The sequence below is a fragment of the Mauremys mutica genome, chromosome 4 (assembly GCF_020497125.1).
Source record: "Mauremys mutica isolate MM-2020 ecotype Southern chromosome 4, ASM2049712v1, whole genome shotgun sequence".
Lineage (NCBI taxonomy): Eukaryota > Metazoa > Chordata > Testudines > Geoemydidae > Mauremys > Mauremys mutica.
Genome location: NC_059075.1, coordinates 70,119,065 through 70,138,954, shown reverse-complemented (window position 1 = coordinate 70,138,954; position 19,890 = coordinate 70,119,065). Strand labels below are relative to the sequence as shown.

Sequence of the window (19,890 nt, the reverse complement as noted above, 5' to 3'; positions counted from 1 at the left end):
ATTATATTCTTAGAGCTGTACTGTCATTATCAGTGATGGTGCTTCATGATATGAACAGAACCAGGGTAGCATGTCCTTGGGGGAGAATATCAGTGCCTGTAAAATAGAGACCTAATCTTGCAAATGCATACCACCAGCCTCAGTACTTATTATTGTGAGTTTTAGTCCCGTTGCTTCAACAGGAGCAGCAAATGACAGTAAGGTCTTGCAGTATACATTCTTCAAATACACATCCTTTACAAAGGCTACTCGAGGGGCTTTGGGTAGGGAAAGCCATAGACTATATACAGTTGGCCAGCTGTTTACCAAAGAAACTTTTCTAATTTATTTAGAAACTAAAACTATAACTGGCTCGCTCTCCCCTTGTACCAGTACCTTCTACTTAGGCATGATGTTTCTCAACTTTTTAAAAAAGTATCTTTTATACAGAATGATATTTTTAATAGAAGCTTTGATTAAGAAACACAAAAGTTAAAACCAACATATCAATCTTTCCAGACAACTTTCTTTTTTTAAAAAAAATGGCAATGCATGATATGGTGGGAAAGAATTTGGATAGGCAAATTATGCCAGAGAAATGGGCTTTGATCTGGAGATGAGGACCATCAACCTTAGTTTGTAGTATAATAAAATAAAATTTCTTTAAGATATTTTTTCAGTGGTACCTCACACCAGTCTAGTTAAAAAATAGAGACTGAATGAGGATAAATATTGGAGAAATTGTTGTGAAAAAAAGATTGTATGCATATGCAGTGGACATGTTGTTTAAAAAAAAAAAAAAAAAAAAGCCACAACATTTATGTACCCAGCAAAATAAAGGACAAATAGATACTCAGGTCTTTGGTTACCATTTATTCAATACTCAAAATATCTTCTCCTGAAAAACAGCAGACCTGTACAATTTTTTTGAATATTAACATTTGATAGATACCCCTGGTTTGAGAAATATGAGTAGAGTCAATAGTTTCATTCCGTTTAATAAAATAACCAAAAACAACATTCCCAGGTGATGTAAAGAGGGTCACTCTGTAATATTGGAAGGCCCTGCTAAATAGAGAAATGTTATGATTATATTACTATATGATGTTTCTCTAAACAAAATGATAAGTACAGTGTTGTAATTATTAATTTTTTCATTTTTAATATTTACATGTAGATCTATTAAAGCTTCCCAAATAAGTAGTTATAAAAGAAATCACAGAATCATTAAGGAGATGAAATTTAATTTGCAATTTTCTAAGTGGAGATTTCAAACTTTGGAGGATTTTTAAAAATGTGAACTATTAAAAAAAACATAACTACATGACCATGGCAATTAAATGAATTGCTATAACTCCTTTACTGCCGAATTGTATGCTAGGTATGTGGAGCAAAATGAATCTCTACTGCCGCCTCACATATTTGGTAATGTACATCAACACGGAAGTGCCATCATAAAACAATGCTACCTTAGGAGTGTATGGCTGAGGGGCTTTTTTTGTGGCATGTTCAATATTTGTTTGCTTTTTCAAATCTAGCTCAGAGTTATAGCAGCCAGAAGTTTTTACCTTCTGTAGGCTTTACTATCCAGTAGTTCTTGATGGTCTATGAGGAATGAGTTGTTCTGTTTGTCTCTTTCTTCCACAATTATCTCTAGACTTTCTTCCATGTTGGTCCCTGTATATGGAATGCCCTTCCTGAGTTGGTCCATAAAGCCGCTACCCTCTCTCTTCATATGGGATACCAGCCAAAGTCCATTGAAGTCAATGGTTGTCTTTCCAACTTCAAAGGGCTTTGGATCAGGCTCTTCAATACCTCCTGAAGAACCATGTCTTCCACAATACCTATAAGAAACTTACTAATTAATAAGGCTCTGTGTTTGTCATGGAGGTTACGGAAGTCATGGATTCCATGACTTTCCGTGACTTCTGCAGCAGCCGGTGTGCCTGGCCCAGGGGCTGTCTGAGCAGTCACACTGGCTGCTGCTGGGGCAGTCTCGAGCCCCCCCAGCAGCAGGAGTTTCTGTGTGGGGAGGCTCAGGACTGGGGATTGGGGTAATGCTTACCTGTGGCGGGCTCCCTGGATGGACGACAGGAACTCCCTTCCCTCAGCTCCTAGCTCCATGTGCTGCCTCAACCCACAGACACTGCGCCTACCGCTCCCATTGGCCGTGGTTCCCAGCAAATGGGAGCTGCAGAACTGGGGTTTGGGGCGGAGCAGAGGCAACACATAGAGCTTGCGGCTGGAGTTTGCCGCTTCCCAGGAGCCAGGTAGGGAACCTGTCCCAGCCCCGCCAAACTCCCCTCCCACTCCCCAAGAACCCGTGGTGCCCCTCAGGCTGCCCTCCCCACGCTGAGCACCCGTGGCGCATCCCCCACCCTGAGCACCTGCAGCGCACCCCACCCCAAGCACCTGCAGCCCCCTCTGGTCTGCATCCCCTCCCCCCCCCAAGCTGTCTCCCCTCCCCCCAAGTTTTAGTCAGGGGTATATAGTAAAAGTCATGGACAGGTCACAGGCAGCGAATTTTTGTTTACTGCCCGTGACCTGTCCATGACTTTTGCTAAAAATATCTGTGACTAAAACATAGCCTTAGATCTTCTACTTGTCCATTCTATTTAGCTATTTTTACCCCCCAAAAAATCTGCTCCATCATGCTGTGCACTTCCCTTTGCTGAATAACTGCATATTCCTGTTGATATCTCCTAGGTCCTTCCTCCCAGCCGCTCCCTACTAGCTTGTTACCCCCGTTTTTAGGTCTGGTTTGAAATTAGTTTGCCAACTCTCCAGGGTATATTATATTTTATTTTTTATAATTTAAAAAAAATTGTAGAATCCGGTAATTAATGACAGTTGAAGTAAAGAGTAAAGCCCTAATGATGGTAATTCCTGCTTGGTTGACCTAATCTTACCTCTAAGGCTGGCCAAGCACACCTTACTTCTGATGCTCATTTTAACTACTTAAAGATTTTTATTTGGTTAATGAAAGAAACATTTTCTGAACTGCTCAAATACCAAGTTAACACTCAGAACTAATATACTAAGAAATAACAGTGACAACATGAACAACATTCCATGCTTTGTGATACTGGTTATGAGAATATTTTCTTCTCCCAATTTCAGGTTGGGTGGGACTATATCTGCATACAAGATAGTGCCAGACGAAATTGAAGAAATCAAGGTACAGTATTACTATTGTCTTTCAACACTGGAAGTGTTTTGCTGGGGAGAATTCCTAAGGTGTTACATGAAAAAGCCCTCCTCTCTTCTTTTGTGCTTTGGAATGCATAGTGTGTGTATGGCCTTCTCTTAATACCCTACCTGATAAATACTGGAAATGGTAAAAAATAATTTTAAATATTGAATAGATGACCTGACTGCCATTTGGAGCAGTCTCTAAAATTAAAAACAGCATGAAAATAAAAATGCATTTTTGTCCTTTTTATACATCTTAAAGTCCTTTTTTGTCACTGAGCATGACAGATTATATTTGCTATTTGCTATATTCATCTATCTATATCGCCACAGGGCAAAAACATAGTTTTAATCAACCTGACAGAATCTAAAAGACTCAATAAGGTTTTTCCCTTCTAATTTCTGACTTGATACCTTTATTGAAACTGATTGGGGTATTTTATAGTACAACAATTTTAATCAGGCTTTATAGTTTGTGGCCAGAATTTTAAAACATGACTGCCTAAAGTTAGGGTATGGCTACACTTGCAAGTTGCAGCGCTGGTGGAGGCTTTCCAGCGCTGCAATTAGTAAGTGTCCACACCTGCAGGGCACATCCAGCACTGCAACTCCCTGGCTGCAGTGCTGGCCGTACACCTGGCTCAGCATGGGGAATAAGGATTGCAGCGCTGGTGATCCAGCGCTGGTCATCAAGTGTGGCCACACACCAGCGCTGTTATTGGCCTCCAGGGTATAAGGATGTATCCCAGAATGCTTTTAACTAAATTACTCCCTTTGTTTTGTTATGCAGCCTCTCTTTGTTTTGTTGTGAACTCCCGTTGCTACCGGAGCTGCTCTACCGGAGCTGCTTATGCTGTGATCAATCTGTATCCTCCTCCCTGCGTGATTCACAGGGGTTGAGTGTTTGCTTTTTGCTTGACCAGCAGCGAGAAAGCGAGCCGGCAGCTGCTTATCTGGTCTGCAGGCTTTTGCAGTTAAAGAATAAGGGGTTGGGTTTTGTTGTCAACTCCGTGCACCGGGCTCCGTGCACCCGGAGCTGCTTCAAACACAGCTCCTGTTTGCTGTCATCAATCTGTAACTACTGTCAACAATGAAATGAGATAACCCCCTGCCTGTCTCATTCACAGGGGTTGAGTGTTTGCTTTGCTTGAGAGAAACGGGGGGAGGGGGCAGAGGGGGGAAAGGGAGTATGTTGGATGCAGGCTGTTTGCAGTTAACAGTAAGGGGGTGGGAAAATTTTCTGATTTTGCACAGTGTCGGTTCCAAAAATCCACTCTCTCTCTCCCCCCCGGTCCCTGTCACACTGCCCCACATCCCCCTCTTTTGAAAAGCACGTTGCTGTCACTTGAATGCTGGGATAGCTGCCCATAATTCATCACTCCCAACAGCGCTGCAAATGCTGCAAATGTGGCCACACTGCAGCACTGGTAGCTGTGAGTATGGCCACACACCAGCGCTGGCCCTGCACAGTTGGACGACCAGCGCTGCAACTACCAGCGCTGCAGATTTGTAAGTGTAGCCATACCCTTAGGTTCCGAAATCCATATTTAGGCGCCTTAATAGAACTGATCTGGTTTTGAAAGGTGCTGAGCACCTTCAGATCTCATTGACTTTAGCAGGATGTGTTGATGCTTAGCAATAGTACCTATATAATTCACGCCATTTATGTTTACAGATTCCGGAGCCTAACTTTAGACATCTGACTTTGAAAATGTTAGCCTAATTTTTTTAACATTTTAGAAATATGTAGCCTTGGAAGGATTAGATTTTTATCAGTAAATTCGGTAAGCATTGATTTCACTGTACACACCCAAACCAAAGAAAAATATTTCCATTGATAATCAAAATTTACAGATTGGAAAGGTGAGAAAAATGCAGCTTGAGAACTTATTGGAGTTTGATTTAAGGATATTTATTTTGTATATTTTGACATGCGATGTTGACAGTTTCTGTTTTAATGGCTATAAAGCTTTAATTTTTAATCTTGACATCCACTTCCATTAAATAATTAAAATAAACGATCACCCCCACCCCTTCCCACAAGACCTATTGTCAAAACGGAGAGGGCTGCGCTGTGGGATAGCTATCCTCAGTGCACTGCTCTCATCGGTGATGGAAGTGCTGCAAATGTAAGCACACTCCGATGCCTGTGGAAGTGAGTACATAAATCAGCGCTTTTCTTTCACCGGTTCACTATCAGCATTGAAACTGATAGCTTGAGTGTTCTTGCAGTAAAGAGAGGAAATTTATTCTCTCTGAAGTCCTCCTATAAAAGGAGACAGAGAACAGAGGGTAATGGGAGAAGAAAACAGGAGAAAGAAGAGAGGATAAACAGAAAAACAGAAGTGATTAAACATATAAAGGGTTGTGATGGTTCTCCGAGTACTTGGGTCTGTGACACCCCTTGCTATCCCTGCTTCCAGCGTGACAAAGTCCTGCTTGAGGTAACTGGATGTAGGCTCCCTAAAACCACCAGCTTTTCAGCCACTTAAGCACTCTCTTGTGGGCTATGCCAGCCCCTTCTTTGCCTTGCAGGTTAACAAGAGGTGGACCCACTCCCCAAGTCCCCTCAAATCAGTCCCCTGTGATTTCCATCCCCTGACACTGAATACTCACAGAAATCCTAAAAGCAGTGTAACCCCATTTTACCAGATTTACCTTAAATCACTCCTCCTGTATAACACGCAACAATTGTAAAGAAACAAAAGAAGGTTTATTTAAGAAAGAGTAGCGATTCCACTAGAAACAAGAGAGGGTGATGGAAAAAAGTGGTTACAATACAAAACAAAATAAGAAGACATGAACTAGGGCCTACGCTTATTAATATTTACCTTTCCTACATAATAAAGGAGTTTCCCCCCCAAAGTTCAGAGCTGTCTGGCTTCAGAGAAACCAGGGTCCAATCTTTCATGAAAAAACACCCCTGCTCAATAGGCTGTCTATCAGTGAACAGATCCAGAGTGCCTCTCCCTGCTCTGTGTTATGCTGAAATAGTCCTTTGTCTTTATTCATAGATTGGGTGATCCCTAGTCTGCTCTAATGTTCCTTTTTTTTACCTCCAAGTGGTTTTGATTGTTTGCAGGTGTTTTGATGGTTTTCCATTGACTGTTCTGGGATGGGGGAAGGGTGGGCAATTGAACAATAATCAGATTGCCCTTTACTAGCCTTATAGAGTGATCCCTGCTCCCTGATGGGCAAAAGAAGCGGGTTTTCTCAGTAACAATACTAATTATGAAAAATGAAGAAGAAAATTGGGGACAAAACTTACAGAAGGCGTGCCTCAAGCTTGAAAGCTTCTCCAGGTTTTCCAGTATAAGTGTTAGGTTGACCTCTTACACAGCTCAAAGTAGTTTGTGGGGAAAATACCATCCTATTGACTTTTGAATTAATATAACTTGAATATCAGATATGGTAAACAGAGACCTCCACTATGTCACTGACTTCATGGAGGAAGAGAAGCCATCTCAGCCTTGATTATCCTCAAGGTTGAAAAGTATCTTTATGAGATTAATAATAATATATGATCTTCTTCAAGTGATTGCTCATATGCATTCCAGTTAGGTGTGTGCGCGCCGCGTGCATGTTCGTCGGAAGATTTTTACCCTAGCAACACTCGGTGGGTCGGCTGGGCGCCCCCTGGCGTGGCGCCGCTATAGCGCTAGATATATACCCCTGCCGACTCGTCCGCCCCTCAGTTCCTTCTTACCGCCCGTGACGGTCATTGGAACAGTGGAGTGTGGCATTGCTGACCTCCACAGCCCTAGCTTCTCACTTGTTTTCTCTACATAGTTGTTGTATATAGTTTGATTAGTATAGCTAGATTTAGTTAATAGTTTAGTTGTACTTAGTATATAGTTACTCGGGGAAATTGGGGGGCTAGCCCCTTCTTTTTCCCCCAACTCGGTGCGGGCCCATGCCCAAGGCACCAGGATTTAAGCCGTGCTCGGCCTGCCAGAAGCCGATGCCGGTTGGAGACCCTCACGATTCTTGCCTGCGGTGCTTAGGGGAGTCTCACCTTCCAGATAAGTGCCGCATTTGCAAGTCTTTCAAGCTGAGGACAAAAAAGGAGCGGGACTTTCGCTTGAAGCAGCTCCTAATGGAGTTGGCACTTAGCCCAGCGGCGCCGGCACCGGCCGCTCCACAGTCAGCTTCGGTGCGGAGTGCGCCTGCGGTTCCAGTTCGTTCCGGTACCGAGGTCCAGCGGAAACAACAGCCGGCACCGGCTCCCCGGCACCGTTCCCTTTCTCCGTTGGGAAAACGCAAGGCGGCACCGACCTCGACCAAGAAGGTCTCTGCACCTGGGCCTGTCGCCTGACCTCCGGCGCTGGCACCTACACCTCCGGCACCGACAGCGCAACTTCCTAGCGCTGTACCGTTGACTCTGGCACCGCAAGGGCCATCGAGTCCGGTACCACCTTGCTCCCCGGTGCACAGCGCGGTCGAGCTCGCTCTCCCGTCGACGCCTGAGACTTTTTCGACGGCGAGAGAGCTTATAGCGTTGATGGAGCCAACGCAACCTCAACCCCCGGCGCCGCCTGCGGGTTATTAAATCCCAGTGAGGCAAATAGAAAGGAGCACAAACACTGCCAACTTAAGTGCAAGAGTGTAATAAGAAAAGCCAAAGAGGAGTTTGAAGAACGGCTAGCCATAAACTCCAAAGGTAATAACAAAATGTTTTTTAAGTACATCAGAAGCAGGAAGCCTGCTAAACAACCAATGGGGCCCCTTGACGATGAAAATACAAAAGGAGCGCTTAAAGATGATAAAGTCATTGCGGAGAAACTAAATGGATTCTTTGCTTCAGTCTTCACGGCTGAGGATGTTAGGGAGATTCCCAGACCTGAGCTGGCTTTTGTAGGTGACAAATCTGAGGAACTGTCACAGATTGAAGTGTCACTAGAGGAGGTTTTGGAATTAATTGATAAACTCAACATTAACAAGTCACCGGGACCAGATGGCATTCACCCAAGAGTTCTGAAAGAACTCAAATGTGAAGTTGCGGAACTATTAACCAAGGTTTGTAACCTGTCCTTTAAATCGGCTTCGGTACCCAATGACTGGAAGTTAGCTAATGTAACGCCAATATTTAAAAAGGGCTCTAGGGGTGATCCTGGCAATTACAGACCGGTAAGTCTAACGTCGGTACCGGGCAAATTAGTTGAAACAATAGTAAAGAATAAAATTGTCAGACACATAGAAAAACATAAACTCTTGAGCAATAGTCAACATGGTTTCTGTAAAGGGAAATCGTGTCTTACTAATCTATTAGAGTTCTTTGAAGGGGTCAACAAACATGTGGACAAGGGGGATCCGGTGGACATAGTGTACTTAGATTTCCAGAAAGCCTTTGACAAGGTCCCTCACCAAAGGCTCTTACGTAAATTAAGCTGTCATGGGATAAAAGGAAAGGTCCTTTCATGGATTGAGAACTGGTTAAAGGACAGGGAACAAAGGGTAGGAATTAATGGTAAATTCTCAGAATGGAGAGGGGTAACTAGTGGTGTTCCCCAAGGGTCAGTCCTAGGACCAATCCTATTCAATTTATTCATAAATGATCTGGAGAAAGGGGTAAACAGTGAGGTGGCAAAGTTTGCAGATGACACTAAACTACTCAAGATAGTTAAGACCAAAGCAGATTGTGAAGAACTTCAAAAAGATCTCACAAAACTAAGTGATTGGGCAACAAAATGGCAAATGAAATTTAATGTGGATAAATGTAAAGTAATGCACATTGGAAAAAATAACCCCAACTATACATACAACATGATGGGGGCTAATTTAGCTACAACGAGTCAGGAAAAAGATCTTGGAGTTATCGTGGATAGTTCTCTGAAGATGTCCACGCAGTGTGCAGAGGCGGTCAAAAAAGCAAACAGGATGTTAGGAATCATTAAAAAGGGGATAGAGAATAAGACTGAGAATATATTATTGCCCTTATATAAATCCATGGTACGCCCACATCTCGAATACTGTGTACAGATGTGGTCTCCTCACCTCAAAAAAGATATTCTAGCACTAGAAAAGGTTCAGAAAAGAGCAACTAAAATGATTAGGGGTTTAGAGAGGGTCCCATATGAGGAAAGATTAAAGAGGCTAGGACTCTTCAGTTTGGAAAAGAGGAGACTAAGGGGGGACATGATAGAGGTATATAAAATCATGAGTGATGTTGAGAAAGTGGATAAGGAAAAGTTATTTACTTATTCCCATAATACAAGAACTAGGGGTCACCAAATGAAATTAATAGGCAGCAGGTTTAAAACAAATAAAAGGAAGTTCTTCTTCACGCAGCGCACAGTCAACTTGTGGAACTCCTTACCTGAGGAGGTTGTGAAGGCTAGGACTATAACAATGTTTAAAAGGGGACTGGATAAATTCATGGTGGCTAAGTCCATAAATGGCTATTAGCCAGGATGGGTAAGAATGGTGTCCCTAGCCTCTGTTCGTCAGAGGATGGAGATGGATGGCAGGAGAGAGATCACTTGATCATTGCCTGTTAGGTTCACTCCCTCAGGGGCACCTGGTATTGGCCACTGTCGGTAGACAGATACTGGGCTAGATGGACCTTTGGTCTGACCCGGTACGGCCTTTCTTATGTTCTTATGTTCATAATGAGGCCTCCTTCCCCTGGCCGACAGGACAGACGTTACTCCAGGTCTCGGTCCCGGAGACGTTCCCGTTCACGCCGCTCCTGATCTCGACACCGTTCGCAGTCCCGGTACCGCTCTCCTTCGCGGTACCGGTCGTACTCGCGGAGACGGTCCCGGTCTCCGGACAGGCGATATCGGCACCGATCCGGTTCTCGGTACCACTCTCGGTACCGCTCCTCCAGCAGCCGCTCTCACCGTCGGGACTCGAGATCCCGGTCGACTTCCCGGCACTGGCACGGTAGATGGTCCCGGTCTTACTCCCGGCACTGTGAAGAGCGGCACCGCTTCCCGGCACCATCCAGGGACAGAACGGCAGTGTCGGCGGCTCAGTCGCACAGTCTCTCGGCACCGCCTTGGCCTTCGAAACAGCCATCCGTCTCCTCCCAAGCCGACAGTGCAGCTGGCCAGCGCACCGAGCCTCAAGGTCAGGACCAAGGTCCTCCTCAATGGGCCTTCTGGACTCCGTGGGCATACCACGAGACACAAGGAGCCCCCTTTGCCACTCAGCGTTCCAGGCCCTCTGACCACCGAGCGCCTGAGGTCACGGTCAGCAGACTTCCTCCCACTGCTGAGGAAGAGGTGCTACTGACGTCCGCGGATGGTGAGCCTCCTCCTGTTGATGAAGCTCCTCAGCAGCTCTCTGAGCCTCCGCAGGACACTTTGGTCCCCGGCCTGTCATCCTCTTCCTCCCCGGATGATGCAGTGGCTGGGACATCTGCCTCGGGCCCTCCTCCGATTGACCTTCGGGCCCATCAGGACTTGTTGCGGCGGGTGGCCCAGAACATAAACCTGCCGATTGAGGAGGTGGCGGAAGACGACGACCCAGTCGTGAATATAATCTCGGCGGATGCACCTCTTCGGGTAGCCCTGCCGTTTATCCGCACTATTCAGCGGACTGCGGATATCATATGGCAGTCGCCGGCTTCCATCCCTCCGACCGCCCAGGGAGTGGAAAGGAAGTACATGGTCCCGTCCAAGGGCTATGAGTACCTCTACACTCACCCTGCTCCATGCTCATTGGTGGTCCAATCGGTCAACGACCGTGAATGCCATGGCCAACAAGCGCTGGCGCCTAAGTCCAAGGAGGCGCGGCGCATGGACCTTTTAGGCCGCAAGGTCTACTCAGCAGGTCATTCCTCTCCCACGAGTGGTCGATTCATCTCGATGTTATCCACACAGTTTTCCAGAGGTGGGGCTTTCCCCAAATAGACCTATTTGCCTCCAGAGAGAACAGGAAATGCCACCGGTTCTGCTCTTACCAGGGACGCTCCCAGGGCTCCCTATCGGACGCGTTTCTCCTGCCATGGACGGATCACCTGCTGTATGCCTTCCCGCTGTTCCCCCTCATACACCGGGTGCTGCTCAAGCTCCGGAGGGACAGGGCCCGCCTCATTCTCATTGCTCCGGCGTGGCCGAGACAGCACTGGTACACCCTGCTGTTCGACCTCTCAGTGCAGGATCCCATTCCCCTCCCGTTATGGCCGGACCTCATAACACAGGACTTCGGCAGGCTTCGCCACCCGGACCTGCAGTCCCTCCACCTTACAGCTTGGCTCCTGTGTGGCTGACCCGAGCGGAGCGTGACTGTTCCGCTGCAGTGCAGCAGGTGCTGCTGGAAAGCAGGAAACCCTCCACTCGGTCAACTTACCTTGCCAAGTGGAAGCGTTTCGCACACTGGTGCGATCAGAAAGATCTGAACCCTCTCCTGGTGCCTATTCCCAAGATCTTGGACTATCTCTGGTCCCTCAAGGAGCAAGGCCTCGCGGTCTCCTCCTTGAAGGTGCACCTAGCGGCCATTTCCACCTTTAGGCCCAGCGTAGGGGAACGATCCATCTTCTCTAATCAGATGGTTTCCCGCTTCCTCAAGGGGCTAGAACGATTGTACCCACAGGTTCAGCGCCCAACACCTACCTGGGATTTGAACTTGGTCTTAGCCAAGCTTATGGGAGTCCCCTTTGAGCCCTTGGCCACGTGTTCCCTTCTCTATTTGTCCTGGAAAACGGCCTTCCTCGTCGCTATTACTTCAGCAAGACGAGTCTCTGAGCTTCGTGCCCTAACGGCTGACCCGCCGTATACCATCTTCCATAAGGACAAAGTGCAGCTTCGGCCACACCCCACCTTCCTTCCTAAGGTGGTGTCGGCCTTTCATGTAAACCAGGATATCTTCCTCCCAGTTTTCTTCCCGAAGCCACACACATCACATCGGGAACAACAGCTTCATAGCCTCAACGTGCGTAGGGCCCTCGCTTTCTATATAGAGCGAACGAAACCCTTCAGGTGTTCGCCCCAGCTCTTTGTAGCGGTAGCAGATCGCATGAAAGGCAAGCCAGTCTCTTCTCAGCGAATTTCGTCCTGGGTGACGTCATGTATCAGGACATGCTATGAGCTTGCTCAGGTTCCAGCTAGCCATCTCACCGCTCACTCTACAAGAGCACACGCCTCTTCTGCCGCCTTCCTGGCCCATGTCCCCATCCAGGACATCTGTCGAGCGTCTACCTGGTCTTCCGTTCACACCTTTGCTTCCCACTACGCATTGGTGCAACAATCCAGAGACGATGCCGCCTTTGGCTCAGCAGTCTTGCATTCTGCCACGTCTCACTCCGACCCCACCGCCTAGGTAAGGCTTGGGAATCACCTAACTGGAATGCATATGAGCAATCACTCGAAGAAGAAAAGACGGTTACTCACCGTTGTAACTGTTGTTCTTCGAGATGTGTTGCTCATATCCATTCCAGACCCGCCCTCCTTCCCCACTGTCGGAGTAGCCGGCAAGAAGGAACTGAGGGGCGGACGGGTCGGCAGGAGTATATATCTAGCGCTATAGCGGCGCCACTCCAGGGGGCGCCCAGCCGACCCACCGAGTGTTGCTAGGGTAAAAATCTTCCGACGAGCGTGCACGCGGCGCGCGCACACCTAACTGGAATGGATATGAGCAACACATCTCGAAGAACAACAGTTACAACGGTGAGTAATCGTCTTTTTCTAGAAGTGTTAATATGGTAGAAGTGTAAAAGAATTCACAAAGTGTGTATGTATGAAGTTTGTGCTTACTGTGTACCCATGTGTGCTTATAGTTTGTGCCTGACCTCGAGTGTTTGCAGTGCATTTATGCTGCATATCCTCTTTTGTGGGGGTGTATATGAATGGCCATCTAGTGTGTGCATATACTTTGTGTGTGTACAGTGTGTATGTTATATGCTGTATACCAGAGGTTCTCAAACGGGGGGGTCGGGACCCCTCAGGGGGTCGCAAGGTAATTGCATGGGGAGTCACGAACTGTCAGCCTCCACCACAAACCCCGCTTTGCCTCCAGCATTTATAATGGTGTTAAATATATTAAAAGGTGTTTTTAATTTATAAAGGGGGTCGCACTCAGAGGCTTTCTATGTGAAAGGGGTCACCAGTACAAAAGTCTGAGAATCACTGCTGTATACCCATCTCTCTATGTGTGTATAATTTGAGTTCCCATGTACTGTGTGTGTCTGCATTGCAGTTGCACTCGGTGGGTTGGGGGTGGGGGGTTGCGAGGGCTATAGCCACCCCAAAATTTGCCTTGGTCCCCCTGTAGCCACCCCATAGCAGCTGCCACTCTCCAGCCACCCAGCTCTGAAGGTGGAATGGAAAGAGTGGCAGCTGCTGGCCAGGTGCCCAGCTCCAGCAGCAACAGAGAAGTAAGCCTAGGCAGGGGGGCAAGGGTGCTAGCCCCTGTTCTGTGTTCCTGCTTGCTGGGGCGTGCCACCCAGTGCAGGTGGTAGGTCTGGGGATCCCCACAGTGGCCCAGACTGACCCACTCTAGCCCAGGCTCCTGTCTGCCTCTCCCCCCGCCCCCACTCCTGTGGTCACTGCTCCCCGAAGGCTCTGCTGGCCCTGGAGCCCAGTCCTCTGCCCGGGCAGCTCTTACCTGGCCCCTGCTTCCAGCATCCGACAGGGCCAGGGGGCTGGACCTTGGGGGGAAAAGAGGAGCAGAGGCAGGACCACAGGGGAAGGGGCTAAGGCCCACCTCAGCCCCCCACCGGGATGAGGCTGGTTCCACTCCTGGCTTGCATGCATATTTGTGCTTCCTTCTGTGAGTGTGTATGTATGGGGGGCCTGGGAAGCCTGGTGGCCCCACAAGGTCCAGGGCAGCCGCGTGGCAGGAGTCTGGGGTGGTCAAATTAGAAAGCAGACAGTATAAATCGTTAGTATGGCCCTCAGGGAGCTGACTGCATCGATGCACTACAGGAATATGTTGGTGATGATTGATAATACTGCAGTCACAGCCTACATTATTGGTCAGAAAAGAACCAGGTCACTGACACAACAGTGGGATTCCAGCCTTCTGCTCTCTTGGTCAGAGAACAAAATGTCATCCCTGTATGTTCACAATGTAAATGGAAAGTTGTAAGTCTAAGCACACAAGATAAGCAGTCAATAAGTCAGGCAAGTTGGGCCTGTGTGTTGAGGTTTTTGATTTGCTGTTGAAATCTCAGGGTAGACCATACCTAATCTGTTAATTTTGAGGTTCAACAGCAATAAAACTCCAAATTTCTTCTGTAGGAGAAGGAACCACAAGGCTATGGCAGTTAACATCCTCAACTAGAGATAACCAAAATCTCTAATGTCTGCTTCCTACCGTATTGGGAGAGGAAGGAACCTGAACGTGATAGATGATTTATTGTTTGCAGTGTTGTTGTAGGCGTGTTGGTCCCAGGACAAGGTGGGTGAGGTAATATATTTGATTGGACCACCCTCTGTTGGTGTAAGAGATAAGCTTTTGAGCTACCCAGAGCTCTTCTTCAGGTCTGGGAAAGATATTCAGGTGAAACATGTCTGACAAGTACCTATTAAACCTGTATGAGTAATGTTTTATATATATAATATACAAGCCTGTTAAAAGAGTAAAATCTGCTCACCATATCAGTAGAAATGTGCACATGATTATCAATCCATTAAATAGGTTGTGCAAATTCAGTTTGCTGCATGCTAATGCTATATGGGACCATAGGAAGGAGCAGACTTATTAAGGAAATAGCTTATTGTTTAGCACAGGGTTCCTGTATGTATCATTTTATGAAGGCCTACCTCATTCAGTATGTAATGGAATGACAGCATGAAAATTCTCCTTCTAAAAGTACTTTTAGTATTCCTGGGAGAGAATGTGTGCTGAGTCCTTCCCTGAAATCATCAGCTTCAATAGGCTTGGATGGTTCTGTTTGGAAACACATTTATAACTTTAGTTGACTGTCAGTTATCAGATTTCAATTGTAATACAATCAAACATGGTTCGGTTAATTTTGCTTTGCCAGCAGCAGTATGTATTATGCAATTTTCTCCAAGGTAGATTAAAAAAAAAACATAATATTTTATTTAAAACGTGCTAGCTTCTCTCAAATCCCAATTTCTTCTACCAGCCAAGATTATTTACCTGTTTGTCCAGCACTTAGAATAAAAAAATAAGAAAATCCTTCTGCAGAACAGGATTATCCTTTAACTTCTCAAGAATAAATAAAAATTAATAAAAAATATCAGTTTTAGCAGATTTTCATTTAATCATGTTCCACAAGAAGAGACAGTGATGATATTAGATAGGACTCTCTCATCTCCTGGAATGAAGTTTGTGATGGATTAATTAATTCAAATTGCTTTAGTTTCATTGGCTGTTTACTGGTCTTAGGTTTTTCCCTTATATGTATTATATATATTTAAATATCCACTCAACCCTCCCCCCGCCAAAAAATAAAGTTTTGTATTTTCATTTTAAAAGTGGAAAAAAGTATTCACGTGGAGTGCACTATTTAAATTCTAAGTCTACAAAGCTGCTGGTCTGTTCTGTGTTGTAGAATCAGTTTTAGCAATAATATATTTACAATTCTGTCACAGGGTGTCTGGCCCCTGTTACTTAAGTAGCACCAGCTCCTCTGTGCTCCCACTTGGGCCAGGTAAGGGGGCAGGGCTGGACCTGAGGCATTAGATGGAGTTTGAGTGAGGGAGGACAGGCTGCAAGAAGGAACTGGCTCAGAGTGAATCAGAGGGAGGCAGGACTGCCAAAGACCTGGGAGTGGAGGCAGTAAAAGCCTGAGATACAATGGGTGAAAGGAGAAACTGTTTGTTGTTTTAAGTTTGGGAATAAAACTGCATAAAAGAGATTTTGGGCAAGGTAGTGAGTCCATAGAGGAAGGCCAAAAGAGAATTTGAAGAACAGTTAGCCAAAGACTCATAGAGTAATAGCAAAAAAATGTTTAAGTACATCAGAAGCAGGAAGCCTGCTAAACAACCAGTATGGCCACTGGGCTATTGAGATGCTAAAGGAGCACTCAAGGACGATAAGGCCATTGCGGAGAAACTAAATGAATTCCTAGCATCGGTCTTCACAGCTGAGGATGTGAGGGAAATTCCCAAACCTGAGCCATTCTTTTTAGGTGACAGATCTGAGGAACTGCCCCAGATTGAGGTGTCGTTAAAGGAGGTTTTAGAACAAATTGATAAACTAAACAGTAATAAGTCACCAGGACCAGATGGCATTCACCCAAGAGGAGAGGGGGGAAATTGCTCGTGTAGTGAACCAGCCACTCTCAGTCCCTATTCAAGCCCAAATTAATGGTGTTAAGTTTGCAAATGTCCAGGGAGATTGAAGTGTTCTCCTACTGGCTTTTGCAAACTTAACACCATTAATTTGGGCTTGAATAGGGACTGGGAGTGGCTGGCTCACTACAAAAGCATTTTTCCCTCTCTTGATACACCTCCTCATCAATTATTGGGAGTGGACCACATCCACCCTAACTGAATTGGCCTTGTCATCACTGATTCTCCACTTGTACGGTAACTCCCTTCTCTTTTTGTGCCAATATATTTATGCTTGTATCTGTAATTTTCACTTCATGCATCTGAAGAAGTGGTTTTTTTACCCACGAAAGCTTATGCCCAAATAAATCTGTTAGTTTTTAAGGTGCCACCAGAGTCCTCATTGTTTGTGTGGATACAGACTGACACGGCTACCCCTCTGATACGAAAACTTTAACACAGAGTTAAGATTGCCCAGTAGTTGCTTGTGCTCTTCCAGAACATGAAGAGTGGCTAAACTTAAACCACTGAAAACGAAGGCACTCAAGAATTAAGGTAATACAAACATAAACCTCTGAAAGCCAAAAAATCAATGTTAAAGTATATGCTACCCCCTCAAGGTACTTTAAGTCTGCCATCTTTGAGCAGTGCCCCAGTATTAGCACACTACCCTCACACATGCTATAAAACACTTTGGAAACAGAACATATGAACACTATAGGACAAAGTCTAACATTCTTTTTGCTACAGTGAAACTCAAGTTTACGTCAGGTGTAGCAAACAAGAGCTGCCTTCACTCAAGCATTGATCCTCCTCCACTCAAACCACGATAGACTTGCTAAATGTTACCTCCCCTTCTCTCTTAGCCAAAGGATTCCTTCTGAAACATTCCCTTCACTAACCCCTCAGTAAGCCCTGGAGATCACTATCACATATCCCACCAGACTGCTGACAGTCCCCATGGCACCCTTGTACACCTCTGTGGACTCAACTTACAAAATTCAGTGCCGAAATGATCCATACTTTAGCCTTTGGAGTACAAATGCAACTCTTGTCATACACAATCATAGCTCTCCAAACTGCTTCAACTAATCCCTTCACTATTCAATACAGATACACCTAACACAGTGAAGGCTGCTGGAGTGCATGTAGATAAACGCTGGATTCAAATCTGTGGGGTACAACACAAATAATGGCACAAGTATCTTCAAGTATCCTTATTCTGGCCCTCCTCCCTGACCCACTATCAGTGGCTATTGCCAGCTCCAGGGGACAAAGTTAAGGTTTGTTTTAGGGATAGCATGTGTCTTAACTTTGTATTTCCTGGTCTTCAGGGGTTTATACCCACTCTCCACATTCTGGAATGCCATGAAGCATCACTGGGCAACTTTACTTAACTCTGCATTATTGAAGTTGTGGGGCATTTAATAAAGTTTTAGGCAATAAAAAGTATTGTCCAACTAGTTCAACAGGTTCACATGATCCTGTATTTTAAAAAACAGAAAGGTGTCAGTTCAGTGTAATTAAAAGTGCACGGCATTGGCAAAATAAAGTGTAAAAAGTATTAAAACATATATAGGCTACAGCTTTCCCTATAAAATACTATATCTATTGTCCATTGAGTTGAAAAAGTGACCTCTAGTGGACACTTATGATATCCCACTGTTCAGCCATTTCTACAATAATTTGCCACTATAAATCTCCATTCAAATCAGTGTATACTGTATTATGTGAATATTTTATGCACTCCCAGTGGACTAATAGGATTGTGCAGCTTCAACCAATTTTGATTTAAGGGTTCAACTCAATCCTGTAAGATGCTGATTACTCTGGCCTTGATGCAACAAAGTACTCCAGCACTTGCTTTACTCTAAGGGTATGTCTTCACTACCCGCCGGATCGGCGGGTAGCAATCGATTTCTCGGAGTTCGATATATCGCGTCTCATCTAGACGCGATATATCAAACCCCGAACGCGCTCCCGTCGACTCCGGAACTCCACCAGAGCGAGTGGCGGTAGCGGAGTCGACAGGGGAGCCGCGGACGTTGATCCCGTGCCGTGAGGACGGGTATGTAATTTGAGCTAAGGTACTTCCACTTCAGCTACGCTATTCACGTAGCTGAAGTTGCGTACCTTAGATCGACCCCCCCCCCCAGTGTAGACCAGGCCTAAGGGTTTGGCTACACTTGCAGGTGTGCAGCGCTGGGAGTTACAGCTGTCTTCATACAGCTGTGTAGGGAAAGTGCTGGAGTGTGGCCACACTGACAGCTACCAGCGCTGCAGTGTGGCCACATTTGCAGCATTTGCAGCGCTGTTGGGAGTGGTGCATTCTGGGCAGCTATCCCACAGAGCATCTCGTCCCATTTTGACGCCGTGGGTTGTGGGAAGGCGGTGGAGGGTGCGGGTCATTCTGCTTCCTGTCCCAGCGCCCCGTGATGCATCGCTTCACATCCCAGCAATCCTTGTTTTTCCGTCCACGTTTGGCGCCATCTTGACTCTCTCAACGGTTTCTGTGCAGCGCGATTTCTGTGGGAATTGGAGCCCGAACTGCTGAGGAGTATGCTGACGAGTCTCGCCAGCACATCACGTTTGGCAGTTGACTATTCCTTAAGATACAAAGTGATGAGGAGTCTGACAATGATAGCGAGTCGCCTGACGCGTATGACACTAAATTGCTTCTGGCATTCATGGAAATGCTCAGCACCGTGGAACACTGCTTTTGGGCTCGGGAAACAAGCACTGAGTGGTGGGATCACATCATCATGGAAGTCTGGGATGACGAGCTGTGGCTGCAGAACTTTCGGATGAGAAAAGCCACTTTCATGGGACTGTGTGCTGAGCTCGCCCCCACCCTGTGGCGCAAGGACACGAGATTGAGAGCTGCCCTGACGGTGGATAAGCGGGTGGCTATTGCAGTCTGGAAGCTGGCAACTCCAGACAGCTACCGATCGGTCGGGAACCAGTTTGGAGTGGGAAAGTCGACCGTTGGAATCGTGTTGATGCAAGTTTGCAGGGCCATTAATCGCATCCTGCTAAGAAGAACCGTGACTCTGGGGAACATGCAGGACATTGTGGATGGCTTTGCAGAAATGGGTTTCCCTAACTGTGGAGGGGCGATAGATGGGATGCATATTCCTATTCTGGCACCACCCCACCTAGCATCCGAGTACGTTAATCGAAAGGGGTATTTCTCTATGGTTCTCCAGGCGCTTGTGGATCACTGTGGGCATTTCATTGACATTAACACAGGCTGGCCTGGAAAGGTGCATGACGCACACATCTTTCGGAACACTGGCCTGTTCAGGAAGCTGCAGGCAGGGACTTTTTTCCCAGACCGGAAGATCACAGTAGGGGATGTTGAAATGCCCATTGTGATCCTTGGAGACCCCACTTACCCGTTAATGCCGTGGCTCATGAAACCGTATACAGGGAAGCTTGACAGGAGCAAGGACCAGTTCAACTACAGGCTGAGACGGTGCCGAATGACTGTGGAGTGTGCTTTTGGCCGTTTAAAGGGGCGCTGGCGATCTCT

The 19,890-nt window shown here is 46.3% G+C and overlaps 1 protein-coding gene across 9 annotated transcripts in view; it reads left to right on the top strand.

Moving 5' to 3' along the window:
- GPHN (gephyrin) overlaps positions 1 to 19,890 on the top strand; it is a 602,360-nt gene that overhangs the window by 275,739 nt on the left and 306,731 nt on the right. For 8 of the 9 annotated variants that reach the window (XM_045012253.1, XM_045012256.1, XM_045012255.1 and 5 more), the window contains exon 3: positions 3,100 to 3,157. The exons of the other annotated variant lie outside the window; for it this stretch is intronic. In XM_045012253.1, coding sequence (XP_044868188.1) covers positions 3,100 to 3,157 — 58 coding nt within the window. The remainder of the gene's footprint in view (positions 1 to 3,099; positions 3,158 to 19,890) is intronic. 9 annotated transcript variants of the gene reach the window in all.